This window comes from Synchiropus splendidus, chromosome 6, assembly GCF_027744825.2.
Source record: "Synchiropus splendidus isolate RoL2022-P1 chromosome 6, RoL_Sspl_1.0, whole genome shotgun sequence".
Lineage (NCBI taxonomy): Eukaryota > Metazoa > Chordata > Actinopteri > Syngnathiformes > Callionymidae > Synchiropus > Synchiropus splendidus.
Window position 1 is genome coordinate 10,032,158 of NC_071339.1, and position 18,722 is coordinate 10,050,879.

An 18,722-nucleotide genomic window follows, 5' to 3' on the forward strand; every position below is an offset into this window, starting at 1 on the left:
TACACACGTTTGTACTCCAACCTTTGTGAGGACCATCCAAACACATGGCTAACCTCCATCAGAACACACACACACGGGACAGAAGTTCAAAGATGTGTTTTTATTCCTGCCACTATCTTTCTGTCGTGTGGCTCCATCGATCAGTCACTTCTTCAAATATACAGATTAAGCTGTTGCAACAAACACAAATCACACCAGAGATAAAAAAAAAGGTTGATAATACTGACATGGCATTAAGGTCCATTAAAACCAGATTCTGCAGAAGCGAAAACCTTCTTGTCTAATATATATCTTCACATGTTCTTCATCTTGCCTGAGCAGAGAGAGCATCATCACGTCCAAGCAGCGAGGGGGCGGGGTCATGGGGGCAAAGGCGTGTGTGGCTACACTCGTGCACAGTGGAACGCGTCAGTGTGACTCGCAGTGATCGTCGAAGGCGTTTGTACCGATGACATCGTCCCTTCTGGGACTGCTAATCTGCCTCATCTTCGAGGTCGAACCTGGAACAGAGCACAGCACTGGTGACCCCAAGGCTTCATTCAAACACATGTTGAGAACAGAAATGGTCAATCTGGATGAAGTGCTCTGATAATCCCCACAATCCAACCTGGTCCTCACTGAAGGTCCTGGAAAGCCTCACAGAGTGGATGACTTAGACTCTTTCACCAGAGCTTCCAGAGTTTTAAAGACAGACTCGGCATGGACCAAGCACTTACCACTGGGTGACGCCTGCACTGAGGTCCAACTGGCCCAACTCAATCTGCACCTGGTGAGACACGGAGCGTGAGCCGCACCAGACAAAACCCGCAGCATCATTGAACTGACCTGTCCAACCACGTCCCGCTTCCTGAAGGAGGCTCCGTCGTTCTTCACCGACACACTCAGCTGTCGGAAGCGCAGCTCGCCGGAGGGCACTTGGAACTCAAACCTTCCGTGTTGCAGACAGAGAAACAAAGTCAGACCTGAGACCGGAAGCTTCCCGACGGTCGGCTACCTCTCGTTGAATTCGGGGCTCAAGTCTCGTTTCTTCACCGCCGTCTTCCTCTTGGCGGACTTGCTCTTGTCCGGGAGCAACGTGAGGGACACGTAGCTGTCCACCCCGTCTTTACCCTGAGACACCAGACCCCTGCACACCATCACACATGCTCAGCAGGTTCCACAGACTGATTCATCTGTTCAATTCACTCAAGGAAAAATCAGAAACACGGCGTAAAATAATGCCACGACCAGCAGAGGGAACCATAAACCTGTGAATACTTCATTCAGCTAAGGCTTGTTAATGAATAAATAAAAAATAAGCGTCAAAGTTAGATAAAGTGCTTTCCTGAGCTCTTTTCTGCAACAATATTTAGTTCAAGCGTCGACTCCAGCAGCCCAGAAACCTGGCAGCTTCTCAGTCACGCAGTGTTTACGCACAAATATTTGGAGACCAGCCCACCTGCAGCCATGGACAACAACCACGAGCTTCTCCTCCTGCGCAGCACAAGACAGCGACAGCTTCACCTGCCCGTTTCCAGATCCATAGCCAGCACACGGGAGAGTCCCACTGCTGATCAGCTCCACCATTTTGGATTCCAAAATCTGGGGAAACAACCGCTGTAAAATAGCTTTCCATGTCCTTGGTGTGTCTGCGAACCACTCACCTTGAGCTCCGCCCTCAGCAGGATCTGGCTCTCAGGGGAGGCCCCGTCCAGGTCATACCACTGATCCTGAGTCAGGCCAGGTTCACGCAGAACTTCCCTCAGAGAAACCACCAGTGACCCCACTGGCTGGTCCCAGCCGCTGGAGAGCTGCAAACAGGCACTACAGTCAAGGCTCATTCATGCTCAACATTACGGATCCTTCTGTCCATAAATGAGTCTGGGAGTCATGTTTGAGGAGAATGAAGCAAGGCCATACAAATGTTGGTGTTACTGAGGCGTGACATTTAAGATTCTGCTCACCAATATCATCATATGGTCTACATCTAGCTGGGATCCCGATTCCAAGTGAACCTGAGACCAATGATTTTGACATTGTTCTGAACCTCACAGCAAATGAAAACTCACTTTCACGATGAGCATCTGACGCTCCGGGTCTCTCACACGGAAGCAGAAGGCCTCGCTCCACTCTGGATTTCTGCTGCGATCGCACATCTATAAATGAACAGAGAGTGTATTCAGCCTGCGTCACTCCTGCAGAGTTTAAACGCTCCCATCAGGCGCCTCACTTTGCTTTTGTAGCTGGTGTCGTCCAGGACCAGCTCAGCGCAGGCTTTGGGTTCCTTTCCACTCTTCTTAAACTGACGGTGGAGAAAGAAAAGCACTTTGCTCTCAAAGTTTTTCTGTGGGTGGGTGACTTGAAGGCAGAGAACTAACCGGCAGTGAGTGTGCTCTGTCAAGGTGCACGAAGAGCAAGGCGGCGCTGGGGACAGTTTTGTTCCTGAACGACTGCAGCGACTGGAGCTGGAGGACCTACGAGGGGACTTGGCTCAGCATCCTGCACCACGGTGAGAAATGTTGGGCCGATACCTGTTCCAGTCTGAGCGTCCGTGACACTGTCGGGACCCACTCCAGGATCAGATGGACACGGCCGGACTTCACATCGTTCAGAGTGAACCACTGCAAGGTTTCCAAGACTTCAGCCCTCTTTTCCAGAGACGGCCATGCTACTGTAAACTCACCTGGTCCATGTACTGCTGTCGGATGACCTCCTTCAGTTTCACAGAGAACCTGCAAAGCAAGTGCTTTGGACTTCACTTGACTTCAACCTCCGGTGTGGACAGAGTTTACTTTACATTTTAAACTGGTTTCTACAGATATTAAAACATCAGATTAAGATTAAGATTAAGAATCTTTAAGTGTCGCGGGGTTCTAGTCCACACTCCAAAAAAAATGACGGCGTAGTCAAAAAAATTCAGAAAAAGGTGCAATTTATTGTGGTCTTCTCCCAAAAGTGCAGTGATCATCGAAGCTATTTACAAAAAAGTGGAAAAAATGCAGCAAATAGGCTATTTACAAAATTGGAAAATTGGACAGAGTTCCACTAAAACAAGGGAGTCAGCTTTCCAAAAACAGAAAAAACACACGGGTTTCCTCTCCAAACAATACAAAATGGCTTCCTTAAATACCTCTCTTCCCCTACCTACTATTAAACACAGTTTCCAACGTCTCACTGGCTGCGGTGAGTTTCATGTGTTTGGGTCTGACTAGTATGTGGGGGGGGGGGCAGATAAAAGGCAACTCACCGTCCCAGGAAGTCGTCAGAGTCCAAGTCTTTATCGTAGGCTTCGAAAAGAATATCAGCCACGGTCGGTTCACTGAGTACCAGCTGAGGAAAATATTGAAAATGAGATCCAATTTCTGATATTCTGGAGCACAGCTTCACCCTGAAGTTGCACTGCTTTACCTCATACATCTCATTCCAAGTCGGGTTCAGATTCTCCTTGATGACTTGGCTCTTAAACACGGCCGTACCAATGTTGACTTTGACATAGGGGTCGCTCTTGCCCTTCACCATGCCGCCCATCAGGTTGTCCTTAGCAACGAGGCTCTGAGCCTCCAGCAGGTGAATCCTCAGCACCCCCTACAGGTGGAAGATCGAAACTGGGCTGAAACTCTGTCAATAACTTGGTAGCAAAAACAATAAAAATGGACTCATCAGAGTCATTATCTGTGCATTGAAAAACCACACCTCTGAACCGAAATCTTGTGCGGGGCTGGCGTGACGTGGGAGCTCTCGTTCAGGAAGACCCGTCACTGTGGCGTGGACCAGGTTTGCCAGATTGGCACTGTACAAGCACACAGTTGAGGCGACACGAAACAGGTCTCAAATGAATTCCTGTTCATCTTAAACTGAATCTCCACAGAGTGCGTCTCACCCTTCCGTTTCCTGCGTCTTTGGTGTAAAGTCTGCTTTGGCTGTGGTCCCTGTTGGCTCCTCGTGATCCGCCGGTCCAGCTTCCAACTGAAAACAATAAAATACACGTTGGAACCATTGGATTTTGGGCTTTTGAGTGGCTTGTGTATTTGTAGCTGCTGTTCATTACAACTTATCTCATGTATTCAGTTGGACCTGCAATTTCCCTCCCCAGCAATGAAAGTCATTCTGATTGTGAAATGATTAGAAATCTCATGACATACTTTCACAGGGACTGGATCAGGAACCTCGTGAGCGGGAGATGGAGCCAGAGGAACAGCTGGTTCCACGTCAGCTGACTGCTTTAACTGGACCGGCCTGAAAGGAAACCTTGTTATGGCCTCTCTGATGGACTCTGACACACCAATCATCTGGAAACATTCAGTTTGATTTTGAGGTTTCAAAAAAACAACATACTCCTCTGGAGGAAGATCTGAACTTTCTTCCTGCTCAATGCTGGATGAGATTCTTGGATCCTGAAGCTCCTCTTTTTTGGAGCCAGAAGATTGAGGGACTTCAGTCATCCTAGAGCTTAAAACCTGTCCACAAGTCATCCTCACTGGGCTGCACTCAACGCGCATGTGTGGTGCTACCCACCTTCAGTTCAGCCCTCAGGAGAACCTGACTCTCAGCCAGGGCTCCATCCAGTGGCATCCACTGATCCAGGACCAGCTCTGGCTCTGAGAGAAGCTGCCTCACTGGGAGCACCAGGGATCCCATCGGCTGGTCCCACGCACTGGACAGCTGCAGAGACGAAGCCGGAGACGCTTTCGAATTATGAGAGTATGAAATTTTCAAGACTTTCCAAGTTTTCCAGGCATGACAGCCAACCAGGGACAGAACGCTGCATATCCCAACTTCATACACAACTCACAGACTCACGATCCACTTCACACTAACAGACAAGGTAAAACACCCCGAAAAAATTCCCAGAATTCACCTTCACGATGAGCATCTCTGCAGGATCACGAACCAAGAAGTAGAATCCCTCCTTCCACTCCGGGGCTCTGGAGCGATCACACACCTGTGGAGGAAAAATCTTTATTGAAACTATTGTTAGCTGGCATTTTTTTCATCATTACCACCACCTTTGTGCTCATTATGTTTTTCATATTAAGGGCTTGCTACCAAACCTAGCAACAGGTCAGAATTATGACACAACATCCTCTCACCCAAAATCAATCGAGAGCTCCATAAAGTTATTTCAGTTTGAACCCCAGACAAAACCACGACCTTTATAACCAACTAAGTTCCCAAATGCTGAAATAGGTGCCAGCGTTCGCCTCAGACACTAGAGGGCTCACCACTCTGACTGAGAGAAGCCTCTTTCAAGCATCTTTTTGGCTTTCAAGAGAGCTCCAATTCACCAACCCAGCTCCTATAAAGCCCCCCTCGCGTTTCATCAGCGTCATTCAGCTGCTATGCTACTCGTGCGAGCCCGAGGACGTTAGCTCTCTGAGGTTCACAGCATTTCAGGCATGCCTCTGAAGGATCCTCCAGAAGAAGAGCAAACCACAGAGTGTCCTACATAAAACAATACATTTTCAAGGCCGTGTACCTGAAGGGTTTACAAACCTTTGTTTTGCAGGTTGTGTTCCCTAAGACCAGTTCAGCAGCTGCTTTTGGCTCCTTGCCACTTTTCTTAAACTGGAGACGAAAAGACAAAACACTGTCATCTATTCTTAATTATGACCAATTTTGTCATGATTTTTGTGTTCTTGTAAGAAGCACTCACAGGCAAAGAGTGAGCTCGGTCCAGATAGACAAAGAGCAGGGCTGCAGATGGAACTGTCTTGTTGTGGTACAACTGCAGAGCCTGCATTTGCATCACCTACGGAAAATACATAAGCACTAGCCTTGTTAGCATCGCATGAAACGCATCCACAGCTGGGAAAATAAATTCATATGTGCACACGCGATGCTCACGTCACTGTGAAAAGAGAAAACACACAGCACACAGCAATAGCCAGAGGCTGGAAGCACAAGACCAAACAAGCACAGTGAACAAGTGAGCCAGAGTTTTGAACACAGGTCGGCTCAGTGAATGTCAACAACACCGACCCAAAGGTTGTTATGAAGCTGTGCGATCATGAGAAAAGAGCTCTCACTTGGTCCAGTGTGCCGTTATGAGAGAGAGTCGGGACCCACTCCAGAATCAGACGGACGCGGCCCGACTTGACGTCTCTTAGGGAGTACCACTGCAGGACAGATGGGATTAGAACTTCTGCTGTGACAACGTTACACAGGAAGCTGAGGTACACACACCTGGTCAGAGTACTGGGAGTTGATGATGTCTGACATGGAGATAGTGGCTCTGACAAAGAGGGGAGAGAAGAGATCGGCTTTAGTCATGAGAGGAGAAGATAATGTAGAACTTCCAAAATGAATACTGACATCAATCCTAATATACAGTAGACACACTTAATCTGAAATATATGTTTGATTTGTATCCAAAACATTTCATGATAAACCAGATTTCTATTTTTTACTTAGCTAGTTTCATACATTCCCTGGACATTTTGTTTTATTTTCACATTTTTTAAGGACTATCAGGTTGAATGAAGTCTGGCTCCAATAGTGACAAATTAGGGTATACAGGAAAGTCAGTTCACATAAATAAAAGTTACATGAAACAAGGCACGAAAATCTCAGCGCATCATGATACTTGGCTCATGCAATATATTACTATATTGTGATAAAAAAATAATTATCACAATATTAACAAACCTATTCAACAAAGTATTAGGGCCACAAGAAGAAGAAAAAAAGTATATTCATTTTTTTTACAAGACTAAAGTTCTAATTAATTCGTTTTTTTTGTTACTATATTTGTCTTGTTACAAGCTACGTGATTAATTTTTTTTTCTTCTTTATGTGGCCCTAATACTGTTGTAAAATTGAAAGGACAGATTTGATGAAAAATAGATTTAATTACACTAATCTTAAAAACATAAAGTGCATCAAAAATGTAAACTAAACAGCTGTGACTTCAAACGATTGCTGCAAAGAAAGATCATTCCTGCGTTTCCTTTGACATCAAGCTGCAGTGCAGCTCACACTGTCATTGAAAAGAGGAGGAACAAAGCGCTTTTCATCAGTGACAGGAAACTGTGCAAAGGAGTGACCTTTATTTTTCTTCGTGTCACATGATACACATGCAAATTGCGTTGAGATAAAATCCTATCGTACTATATTTTGTTTTCCACATGATTTACTCCACTACTACTGATTACAAAATACAGATAAATATCGAATGTATAATTCCTCCCGGCATATGTCACAATGTGTCGCCGGCCCCTCCTCACCTGCCAAGGAAGTCGTCTTTGTCCATATCTTTATCAAACACCTCCAGTTGCACCTCCTGGCCCAGCTGAGGTCTCAGCACCATCTAGAGCAGTCAAATCTACAGTTAGAGGAGGGGTCGGGAATGAGCTACCCTTCTGTTAACCGAGTCTAGATCTTCATACAGTGACAAGCACAGATTCCTGGCTTCGCTCAAGCTTACCTGGCTGACACTGCTGTTTAATGACATGCAATAGCTTTGTCTAACTAAGACAGCTTGAGAGGTCCCATCGCTCTCTTCATTAAACTCAGTTGAGGTGACTAAAACAGTTCCTATGATGCCCTGCAGCTTTGGATTTTCATAGGCAAATGAGCTTCATTCATTTTGTTGTCTTATTTAATGCTCCATGCACAGCTCTGTCTATGTGTATTCTCACTTCTCTTCTGTTCCCAGTGTGATGAGCAGCTCCAATGACTGCTGCGAAGGTGGGCTAGACTGCAAAGCATCAACTATTCAAGTCAAGCTAACTGATACAACAAGCCATCCTCAATACAATCATGGCCGACACGGGTGGACTGCAGTTGTGGAAATAGCTTCTCAATAGCAGCAGAATAGGATGAGACATTGGAGAGGAACACATAGTTTACAATAGAGAACGAAGTGCGTCATAAAAAAAGATTGCCGTAATTACTTGGAGCAAGGGCAGCGTGTTCCACTAACATAATTACTAAATTGAATTCAGTCTTATGAAACTCCAAAATCATTGGTCTTACTTTCAGTTGAACTCTGTATTTATAATATCTGCCCCTCATGGACTTAGAGAAACCATGCAAAACGCTTGCTGTGAGACCACAGATCGCACCTCATACATCTCGTTCCAGACTGGATTCAGATTCTCTTTGACCACATTGCTTTTGAACGTGACCTCTCCAGTGGTCAGCTTCACGTAGGGGTCGCTCTTGCCCTTCACCATCCCTCCCATCATGTTATCTTTGGCCACCAGATTCTGGCCCTCCAGCAGAATCATTCTCAGAAGACCCTAGAGAAGTTGAAAGCACAAGATCACGTTTCAATTCAACATCAACCCTACGAGGCTTTAGAAGCTCAGGCTCATTACCTCACTGGCAAAGTGGATATCTGGAGACGTGTGAGTCGGTCGCACCACGTCTGGAACAGATGACTCTTTTTCTTCGCTCGCCTCAACAGCTGCTTCTTTGTGTTCAGCGGGATCATGTGTAATCTTTGAAGTAGGAGCCAGTGTGATATCCAGAGGGTCATCGTTCTGAGCAGCATGAGCCTCCATCAAACCGGACCTGAAATCAAAGCAAGTGATGGCTTGATATACAGGTACAATAGAGAGGGATGTCCAGCAGCCGTCTTACTTCAGAGTTGGGTCTGCCACTCGCTCTGGTTGGTCCACTTTGGGTTTCTCAGAGGCCATTTTCACTGTCTCGCTTGCTCCAGGACATTGGTGGGGAATCAGCATCTGCAACAGAATGAGACCTTATTTCTGAAGGTGAACGTTTCAACCAATGAAATTCTGATTCAACAACACCATGATGTAAACCTGGTGTATCAACAGACCAGGTTCTTGTCTCTGTGAAAGCTAACATGAGGGAAGGCAAGCTTCAAGAAATGTGGGGCATAAAGTCTTGTAAAAACTCAGACACAGAGGGTGGTTATGTAATTGCATTTAAAGGTAACAATAACATCAATATTTGCATAACGTGAAAACTTAACTGAACTATTTTCTGATGATACATTAGTGTAACACCAAGATATGAGCCAAAACTTGAGTGTCTTGCGCTGGGAAGAGACTCCATCCCCAGGAATTGGTGAACAGTATCTTCCCATCACAAACCAAAAAGGGCAACTATCACAGCCCTTATCAAACCTGAAAATCTGCTTCAACAAAAGTGACCCACCTTGAGTTCAGCCCTGAGAAGAACCTGACTCTCAGGTGACGCTCCATCCAGATGGAACCACTGGTCCAGGACCAGCCGTGGTTCTGAGAGTAGCTCTTTAATTGGTACCACCAAAGAACCAATTGGCAAGGTCCAGCTGTGGGACAACTGAGGAAACACAAATCCCAATGCAAAGCTTCAGTGAGAGCAAAGTTGTTACCAAAATCAATTCTTACTTTCATAACCAGAATATCCTCTCTTGGATCACGAACCAGAAAGCAGAAGGCCTCATTCCATTTAGGTGACGTGGTGCGATCACACACCTTCAGAAAGAAGACGTTGGTTACCAAACTTGAGCAATGTACTGACTATAAGAACTAGAAGTAGAGAAGAGAAGAACTAATCATACTGTTGTTTTGTGGGACATTTTCCCAAGGGTAATTTCCGCCCCCACTTTTGGCTCTTTTCCACTCTTCTTAAGCTGCACAAAGACACAAAGACACACAAGCTAAGCACACATTTTTTTTCGCTCAGTCACCCGACAGGCAGAATTCGTACCGGCAGGCTGTCTGCCTGGTCCAGATAGACGAACAGCAGCCCAGCGGAGGGGACAGCTTTGTTCTGGTAGGACTGTCGGGAGTGATACTGAAGGACCTTGGTGCCACAGAAAGAAAAAAGCAGTTGATTTCATGACTGTTTTCAATTGTATGTTTGAGAATACTGACCTGATCAAGTCGGTCAGACACTGAGAATGTGGGCACCCACTCGAGCACCAGGTGAATCCTGCCTGACTTGACATCACTCAGCGTGTACCACTGACATAAACGGGACAGAGAAAAAAAATGCTTGTTAAAGTTTGTCCAAATTCAGCTGCAGCACCTTCATGAAAGAGAATAATTCAGCTAACATCTAAGCATTCCTCTCACCTGGTCAGTGAACTGAGAATCAATAATGTCTGTGAGACTGATCTTCAGCCTAAACATGCAGAGAGTAGTGTCATTAGTGGAGGTTGACCACACATCAGCTTCACAGAGTACAGACAGGAAGTGGCCTCACCTGCCCATGAAGTCGTCTTTCATGTCCATGTCTTTATCAAGTACCTCTAAATGGACATCTTGACCAGGCAGTTGGGTCAGAATCACCTGTCGATTTTAAAGGACCGCTTACAAAAGGACGGCCTCCATTTCCACAGAGGGCAGACGTCTGCTTGCAGCCTACCTCGTACATCTCATTCCAGGTGGGGTTGAGATTGGCCTTGATGACCTGGCTGGTGAATGTTTCCCCTCCGATGTTGATCGTCACGTAAGGATCACTCTTGCCCTTCACCATTCCGCCCATCAGGTTGTCTTTGGGCACCAGATTCTGACCCGCCAAGAGGTGGATTCTCAGGAGGCCCTAGAGTTCATTGGGTGTGAGGATGTGTTGGGGAAAAGAGGTACAGAATAACATGAAAGAATGCTTTACCTCTGTGGCGAAGCTTGAATGCGGCGCCGTCAACTGAGGGCGCTGCACCGACTCCAAAGTGGAGGACACATCCGCAGTTATTTTCTCTTCATCCAACCACAGTACCTAAGAGAGTTTAAATAACAAACAGAGAAGAATTTATCTTTCACTTCACTGCTATCATCGCTATATCACTATTACAGATATCAAGAAACAGATTGAAGAGTCAGAGAGAGTCAGTTAGTGGCTTCACCACTGATTATTTTCCTTTACAGTTCCCTACACAGCATGAAGTGATGTCACACAGCAGCGTGACAACGTCAGTGGCCATTACCCTGAGAACGGTGTTGATGTAGATGCGACTGGCTTGTCCGGAGTTTTCCAACTGGAACCACTGATCAAGAGCAAGGCTGGAAGTGGACAGCAGACGGGACAGAGGGATGGACAAGCTGCCCAGCGTCTGCACACGGTCCGCATCCTTCACCTGGAGGGAGTTTTCACAGCGAAAGTGTAACGGTGCTCAGTGTGAGTCATCTGAGAGGCTGGTACCTGAATGTCTATGTCTTGTTCACGTGGGTCCTGGATGAAGAACGTGAAGGCTTCTTCCCATTCTGGATTGACTGTTGTGTAACAGGTCTGACAGAAAGATGCAATAAGGCAGTGCAAAACAGAGTGGATAGTGTCCATCTGAGACGAAATACCTTGCTCTCTCTGGTGATGTCTTGCACCGACAACTGCACCACAGGACTGGGCTCTTTATTTCCCTTCTTTAACTGAAAGGTAATGAGCAACAAAAGGACGGAACATGAATACGCAGTTAGGCATATGGGCATAACTCACATGCCTAACAAGCCAAAATAGGCTGACAATATTTGGTGCTCAGGCGACACGTGATTCAGAATGAGCACAGTTTCCATGCCAACACCCACAAATAACAGACAACATAACCAGGAAGCACATGATTCATAACCACAACAACTGATTGTTCTCTTTTTTAGGCCTAGGGAAGAACAACCATGTTGGCAAGGCTGTGCTGAACAGTTGCTGATAAATTTAGCCACAGTTATTCAGACTGCTGCTGTGGAGGGTTGGAGGCAGTGATAACAACTTTGTGGAATGTGAGACAGATGGTAGAGTCAGTTTGGCCTCAGTAAAACCCCACACAGGAAGCAACTCAAAACTTGATGTTGGCAGAGAGACACTCACAGGAAGTGCTTCAGCTTTGTCCAAATACACCACTAAGATGGCAGAGGAAGGCGGATCAGCAGTTTTACTAGTCAAGCTCTCGTTGCTCTTCAGGACCTGGAAAGGAAAATATTGATTTATGAATACAGCAATTGTAAAAAGGAGAGGTAATGCTCTACCTGCTCCAGTCGATCTGTGTTTGGAAGGAGAGCCAGCCACTCCAGTCTCAGATGGACCCGTCCGGACGGAGCATCTTTCAGGTTAAACCACTGCGGATACATATTATCGATCAAGACACGACTCACACAACGTTCCTAACACAACTCACAGGTCCAGAGTTGGCTTACATTGTCAACAGCAATGGATTTCTTCACAACACCCAGGTCCAGTCTCGCCCTGCGCAGAGAGAACAGTGATTCATTTCAGTTTCACGCTGCAAGTGGTTCTCTGTCCAACAGAAACTACACGACTGATGAGGTGCGTATGCTTTTTAGATTGGGGCACAAAGAGATGAACATTGGTCTGTACCTGCCCAGGAAATCATCCTGGTCTGGGTCTTTGTCATAGACCTCCACCTCCAGTTCCTGACCAGGCACTTCATGGACAATAACCTGATGTTCCAGACACACACACACAAGGACATGGAGACTTACAGAGAGGAGGATGGACGGGTGAGAAATATGGACACACACTATCCATCAAACACAGATGAGCAATGAGTCTGGCTGAAGACATAAAGTTACTCTACACTCTGTAGGTGCAACAACTTCATTAAGACACCACGGAAGTATTTTAGACTCACATTTTGACACAATCATTACAGACTCCTGTCAATGTGAAGCTTCACAGTCAGCCCTAAAACAATCATGTCTCCTTGGGTTTTCTTGAGTCATCGTCTCTTTTAATACTTGGGAGTCTTGGAGTGGCCACAAAGCAGATCGAGATGAGAAGAGGAGCCTGGTGAAGAACAGGCTGAGCAAGGACAAATCTATCTGAGGTGACAGCGGAGCCTGAGAGGGTGAGTATTTATCAATACTAATACATTAATACCTTGGGTTATTTATAGTTTATTTTCTCTCTCGCTTGGCTTACTATTGATTATTAAAATGATTGCAACTATGAACGCAATTCCAACCAATCAATGAGCCGCTGAACAACTGCGGTCACACACTCAAAAACATTCCCCACCTTTATCTCTCAGACTCTGCCCTCATGAGGAGCTCCGTAACAAACCAATGAGTGCTCACTACACACTGTCAGTCTGGAAACTACTCAGGGTACATCATTTTTTATTTATAATTTTTATGCATTTTTTGTGTTCTTTGCACCTGAAATACTGATTTATGGAGCTTTTTTTAGGTGAAACACTGACACTAGTTTATTACAAGCTCATTTGCAAATGTCCTTATTTGCTATCATATCGTTCAAGAACTATAAATGATCACAACTTTAACCACAATATTTTAAAAATCTACCGCAAAATCACATATTTTTGTCAGTTAAGGTCCACAAAATCTTGGCGGGTCTGAAATCTAATGTTTAAATAAAGGGAAAATCAAGCTTTCCATGAAGACCCCAGTGTCCCCCTGACCGCCTGACATGAGGCCCTGGTACTGAATTGCAAACCCAAATTCAGATTTGTGCAGCACAGTGTCACACAGCACCTCTGAAAGCTCAGGTCTGGTGTGCATCAAAAGTGCACTCTTTTGTTTCACCTCCTCTCGGTTAAGATCCTATTGCTTCATGGAGTTCTGGGTCTGTTCACACATTCTCATTGCAAGCAACTACTTTTGACTAAATAACGCGTTATGAGTCCGCAATTCACCCAGTTACTCACCTCATACATCTCACCCCACTTGGGTGAGTCAGTGTTGTCAACATGTTTGGAAGTGAAGGTCTGAGGTCCGACTCTCAAAATGGCGTACGGGTCAGACAGACCTGCCATTACACCTTTCACGTAACTGTCCTTAGCAGCAAGCTTCTGGGCCTCCACCAGGTGAATGCGTACCACGCCCTGAGGAGCAGTGAGGAGGTAAGTCTAGTGTTGTTGACTTTAGCAGCCGGTGTGTACTTAGGATTTACCCTGGGCAGTGGCGAGCGCAGCTGCGCAACGTGAAGGTCTGGAACCAGGGGCACGACCAGACGGTTGGGCAACACCAAAAATGAGGCAATGGCGTCCATGATCATGCTGTCAGACATGACACTGAGACAGGAGGTGCATTCACAGTCACTATTCTCTCTCCAACACGTTGCTGCTGTTGAGCTCTCTGTCACTCACTTGAGTCCCGGGATGTCCAACAGATTTGTCAGTCCCGTCCAGTTGATATCAAGTTTCTGAGATAAGAAAGTGGAATGTGCTGAGTCATGAAAATCAATCAGGCGTGATAGAGAATCAATAGTTTCAGGTCACGTGGCGTGAGACACACTGCTCGGATGAAACGATGAAAAGAGAGGAGATGAAACTCACTGGCCTGCGGATGAAAAACATGGTGACTGCTCCCACGATGGGCACGTCTCCTATCAGAGGCTCCAGAATCACTCGCATCATGCCATGCAGCTGAAGGCACAACAGCAGTAGCAAGACAAACAAACAATTCAGAGTGTTTTCACTAAAGGGGCAAAGATATCTTGCCAATTTCCTTATTTGAGAGGAGGTGCTAGACCGAAACCTGATCCCTCCATACCTCCAGGCTCTACGTACAGACACACCTGTATTCCTTTGACTCCAGCTTTGCAGAAATATCTCTTCACCTCGACATTGATTTCCACGTTGCCAACATAGCTGGGAGCAAAAAGGGAAATGTCAAGCATGTTGATTCTTCACGAAACCTTCTACTCAACGAGGGTTGGACTCACCTGATGTACAGATCTAACAGGACTTGTCCCTTATCGTTCTCCGTGTGGGCCTTGATCCCCACAACCTTCATGGCCTGGAAGCACAGACGTGTACTTGCACAGACAGTTCATGTGAATTATATATCTTGAACATGACATCAAAAGCACCACCTTGTCTCCCATGTCCACTTTGGTGAAGCTGAGGGTCTGCAGGTGAGTGCTGGACGCCCGAATCGAAGGGGCAATGGTCTCCACCAGAAGCTTCTCCAAGTACTGGCCGACAAAGGGCCACACTTGCTGCAGCACCTGACACAGACAGCAACGGAGGAATCATTGCGCATGTCATCATTTTACTGGGTTACAGTTCTGCTCATTTATTATCAGGTATACCACAGAGCAGAGAGACAGACGGATGTAAATAACACCAGTGCCCCAAACACGTTAATAATAATAATAATAATAATAATAATAATAATAATAATAATAATAATAATAATAATAATAATAATAATAATAATAATAATAATAATTACAGAGAATATCACCTCATTAGGGAACATATAGCTAAAAATAAACAACTTTTTTGTGTGTGTATTAACAGCATATTAGCCAGTAATTCATCATTCTGACATACTTATTAATATGTTATTAGTAGTGGTGGGACTTTAACATGTTCATTATGATTAATTATAACATTATTGCGATTAATTAATTACAACAAAATACTTTAATTTAATTTAATGTAACAGTTTGTTTGAAATTATTACACAAATATTTTCAAGACATTAAAAGAGCTTTATTTTAAATAAGGTGATATAAAAACTTGAATATAGCCACCATCCTGATCTATTGTGCTATTGTCAAACTGATGCAAAATAAACAATATTTTGTTGTTTAAATGTATGTATGGGTCCATTATTTGATTCAGTAACATACCAAATTCATTAAAATTGAAAAATGTGGCTTCTTGTGGAAAATATTGTTCTACCATTGAACTGCGATTAATTGAGATTAATTCATCACAAATTTTTTTTAAACTTTTTAATCGAATGCCACCCCTAGTTATTAGGCCTGACAACATTGGTCAACAAAATCTTGACTCTAAACAATCCTCCTCTGCTACACAGCATAAAGAGTGGTGTAATTCTCATTTTACCCTGAACACGTCTCACCTTCTCGATCAAGGATTCCTCCCCTCTCTGTTCATCAATTGTCTTCATGTGGTTTCATTTTTAATCTCTTAAGAACACAAACGCCTCTGATTGACACTAGTGGATTAATATGGAAACATTCTGCTGATGAAGTCTTTGCAACGACAAATGCATTGGATCGACTCCACTAACTCCAAAAGTGGCTGCAGTGCTTTGTCATTACTCACTCATTCTTTAAGCTTTGCGCAGAGACCCTGAAATAGTTTCGCCTTTCATTCCTTCAGTAAGAGCGTCCTGTCTAGGCATTTAGAAACACTTCATATGACTTCAGTACAGTTTCCATTTTGCTACTTTCTGACTGTTTATCTAACTTCACCTGACATCAGAAGTCCGATAAAGAAGAGTAGAATGTCTGAAATGTTCCTCTGCATGGTGGAATAGTGGTTTGTGCTGCAGCCTCACAACAAGAAGGTCACTGGCTTTGATTTCAGCAGAACATGAAAGTAATTTAACGTTTTGTTGTTATGACTGCTGCAATGCACTCTGGGACTAGTGGATGGGCCATTAATGCTGGCAGGACATTGATAATAGTAATGGCATTAGTTATTACATTATTATAATCACACTGCTTTATACTTCTTCCAAGTGAATTTAAAAGCTATTCAGGATATTTTTTGATCGATTAAAGTAATACTCAAACAGGAAATGTGTTGTGTTTGTGCACCACCTCAGTGCAGGGTTGGTGAAACAGAGAACTTTTTTTCACGTGAAAAAGCCACACAGTGATCATGGGCATAATTATAGAGTGAGTCATCGGCCAAAGGAAGGAGTGCACCACCGAATCTGCTGATCTTTCCCTCTAGCAACTAGTATTGAGGCTTCACTTTGCACGACACAACACTCTCATGGGGATGTTTGGTTAGTTTGGGTAACTTCCCCAGCGCTTTAGCAGAGAAAGAATGGACAATGGCTGCAGCTTTGTGCAGTTCAGACTGCTGGAAAAGCTCCACCTCTTTCCGTGTTCCTGTCGTGAAATGGAAATGTTGAGCACGCAGACTGGCAGTGGGCTTGCTCTCTGCCGCACTGTACTGGCCTCACTTGTGGGGGTGTGGTCTTTCAGGAAGCAGCAGCAAGCAAGCAAGCGCCACATGTCCGTGAGGCAGAAAGGACTGGTGTCAATCTGCACAACAGCTGAGGCCAGTCATTGACTGGACTGTGTGTGTTTGTAGTGCGTTAACAGAGATGTAACAAAGGGCACTTGTTCAAGTGGAAATGAAGGAGTGTGATGTTTTACCTTATTTAGCCACTCCACTTTCTCGACATCTGGGAAGTTAACCTGAGCGTGGATGAGAGAGAAAAGAAAATCTTCAACAGGGTTGAACTTAAATAGGATTCAACATCAATCACATGAATGACTACGAGAGGAAAAACATTGCAATTCCCACTTTTATTGTTGCCGTTAACTTCACACCACTGACTGTATGAAGCTGCACTGCTACCCAGTGAGAAACGCAATTTAATACACCCAAACTGAGACCAAGTCATTTTGATCTAGGCATGATGATGCAGTGTTTCAGGTGGTTGGTGATGTCACATCTCGAATGGCGCACAGTTTCTCATCTTCAGCCAACCAAAGACAGCTTTGAAAACCAAGCGGTTTTGGGTCAATCACTTCAAATGTCGTTTGACTAAAAATAGAATTGTTAATAGAAGGGTGTGGCAGAGTATGAGCATGTGGGTCTGGACCGGACCATGTTTGGTTCTGTTATACAAGATCATGGTGTCATTGTATCAACTAGTGATGACAGTTATGAATCCAATAGCATGCAACTATATTTTTAGCTTTTGTGAAGGAGATATTGGATAGTTTGGTGCATTTTATTAGAGTGTGTTTGTTTCCAGGGAAGTGTATTTGTATACCGCGGAAGTTTGATGGCAACATCAGTGGATTGAGAGCCGGGATTTTCCTTACCCACGCAGGGAGGTCTCGCTTGATCTTGGAGGATTTGCTGAAGGTGTACTCCTGCTCCGAGTCCATCAGCTGGATCGCCGACTTGAGTCGCTCCTCTTTGGCTTCTCTCGCATGTTTCCACCCGGTGTACACCATCATGCCGAACACAAGCAGGCTGGTGCTGACCCGGTAGTACCCGGCCAGGTAGACGGGCAGTAAAGCACCCAGACATTTCCCAAAAGTCCAGAGAACCGCGACAGCTCTGGCTCCTTTAGCTTTAGGAACTAAAGTACCGTCGGTCACCGGGTTCTTCGTCTCGCCGTCACGGCTACTCGGCCCACTCGACTCAGATTTCTCCATCGCTTTAAGCTAACACTCGGCGTTTACAACAAGTTTGACTGCAACCGCTCGAGTCGTTCACCAGTAAATAAAGTCGATTTACTTTGAGAAAGGCTGCATTCGGTGTTTGCTTGTGCGGGAATTAGTCGTACCGTATTACTCTGTCTGGAATCCCTGCGACGCAGTCACATAATTACAGTCCAGCCACGACTGTCCTACCGACGTGAAGTAGATTTCTTCCTCTCCACGGTGGCGACTCAGCTCGGCAGAGTCCCGTTATCTAAACAGAAACACGCCCCCAGAAGCAAAAATGCATCCTTGACTCTTTACGTACTGCGACGGGACATCACAGTGCAGTCGTCGCAGCTACCGTAACTACAGCAGCAAGGGCTCAACGGTTTTTCTGGGTGTCGTATAACCGCCTTCAAGCTACCCACGAGTCGCTTAAATGAACATAGAACTAGCAAAATGGGTGTTTACATTAAACATCAGTACACAGTATTTAGCTGGTACTCGAGTTTTTATTGTCCCCTTAATTTCACTAGATTGGAAACTATTAGTAGCTCTACGGTAAAACCATCACTCGTGTCACATAAGTGTAGAATGTAGTTTCCTGACTGCTGGCAAATGTGAGCAACCAACCTAATGCACAGGACTAAACACGAATCGCACTGCTTCCCATTTCTGTAAGGAGTTCTGTGACTTTACCTCTTTCCATCAGTTTGGTGTCAAGT

The 18,722-nt window shown here is 45.0% G+C and overlaps 1 protein-coding gene across 2 annotated transcripts; it reads right to left on the reverse strand.

Moving 5' to 3' along the window:
- Positions 1–90: 90 nt before the first annotated feature.
- Positions 91–18,411, reverse strand: esyt1b (extended synaptotagmin-like protein 1b). Of its 2 annotated transcripts, XM_053868621.1 has the most exons (52): positions 17,671–18,411; positions 16,993–17,034; positions 14,719–14,853; positions 14,569–14,642; positions 14,422–14,494; positions 14,180–14,269; positions 13,991–14,046; positions 13,795–13,915; positions 13,550–13,726; positions 12,241–12,323; positions 12,060–12,108; positions 11,892–11,981; positions 11,734–11,829; positions 11,229–11,300; positions 11,077–11,163; positions 10,862–11,011; positions 10,549–10,653; positions 10,303–10,479; positions 10,141–10,226; positions 10,011–10,059; positions 9,810–9,899; positions 9,643–9,738; positions 9,494–9,565; positions 9,321–9,407; positions 9,106–9,252; positions 8,563–8,666; positions 8,298–8,493; positions 8,043–8,219; positions 7,203–7,285; positions 6,163–6,211; positions 6,006–6,095; positions 5,633–5,728; positions 5,473–5,544; positions 4,838–4,921; positions 4,495–4,641; positions 4,315–4,436; positions 4,122–4,215; positions 3,860–3,945; positions 3,673–3,769; positions 3,388–3,564; positions 3,227–3,309; positions 2,663–2,711; positions 2,511–2,600; positions 2,358–2,453; positions 2,210–2,281; positions 2,049–2,135; positions 1,644–1,790; positions 1,439–1,581; positions 995–1,126; positions 826–928; positions 717–766; positions 91–500 (listed from the first exon to the last, which is right to left on the reverse strand). In XM_053868621.1, the coding sequence occupies exons 1-52, from the start codon at positions 18,007–18,009 to the stop codon at positions 473–475; spliced, it is 5,397 nt and encodes a 1,798-aa protein (XP_053724596.1). In that variant the 5' UTR covers positions 18,010–18,411; the 3' UTR covers positions 91–472. The 2 variants fall into 2 exon arrangements, with proteins under 2 accessions (XP_053724596.1, XP_053724597.1); XM_053868622.1 differs by lacking the exons at positions 16,993–17,034; positions 17,671–18,411 and adding an exon at positions 15,720–16,081.
- Positions 18,412–18,722: the final 311 nt, after the last annotated feature.

Coding starts and splice junctions, on each gene's coding strand:
- esyt1b (XM_053868621.1), bottom strand. CDS start 18,009: ATGGAGAAATCTGAGTCGAGTGGGCCGAGTAGCCGTGACGGCGAGACG. Junction 11,830..11,891: donor ACACAGATCGACTGGAGCAG/GTAGAGCATTAC, acceptor TTTCCTTTCCAG/GTCCTGAAGAGCAACGAGAG. Junction 2,282..2,357: donor ACAGAGCACACTCACTGCCG/GTTAGTTCTCTG, acceptor CTCCACCGTCAG/TTTAAGAAGAGTGGAAAGGA.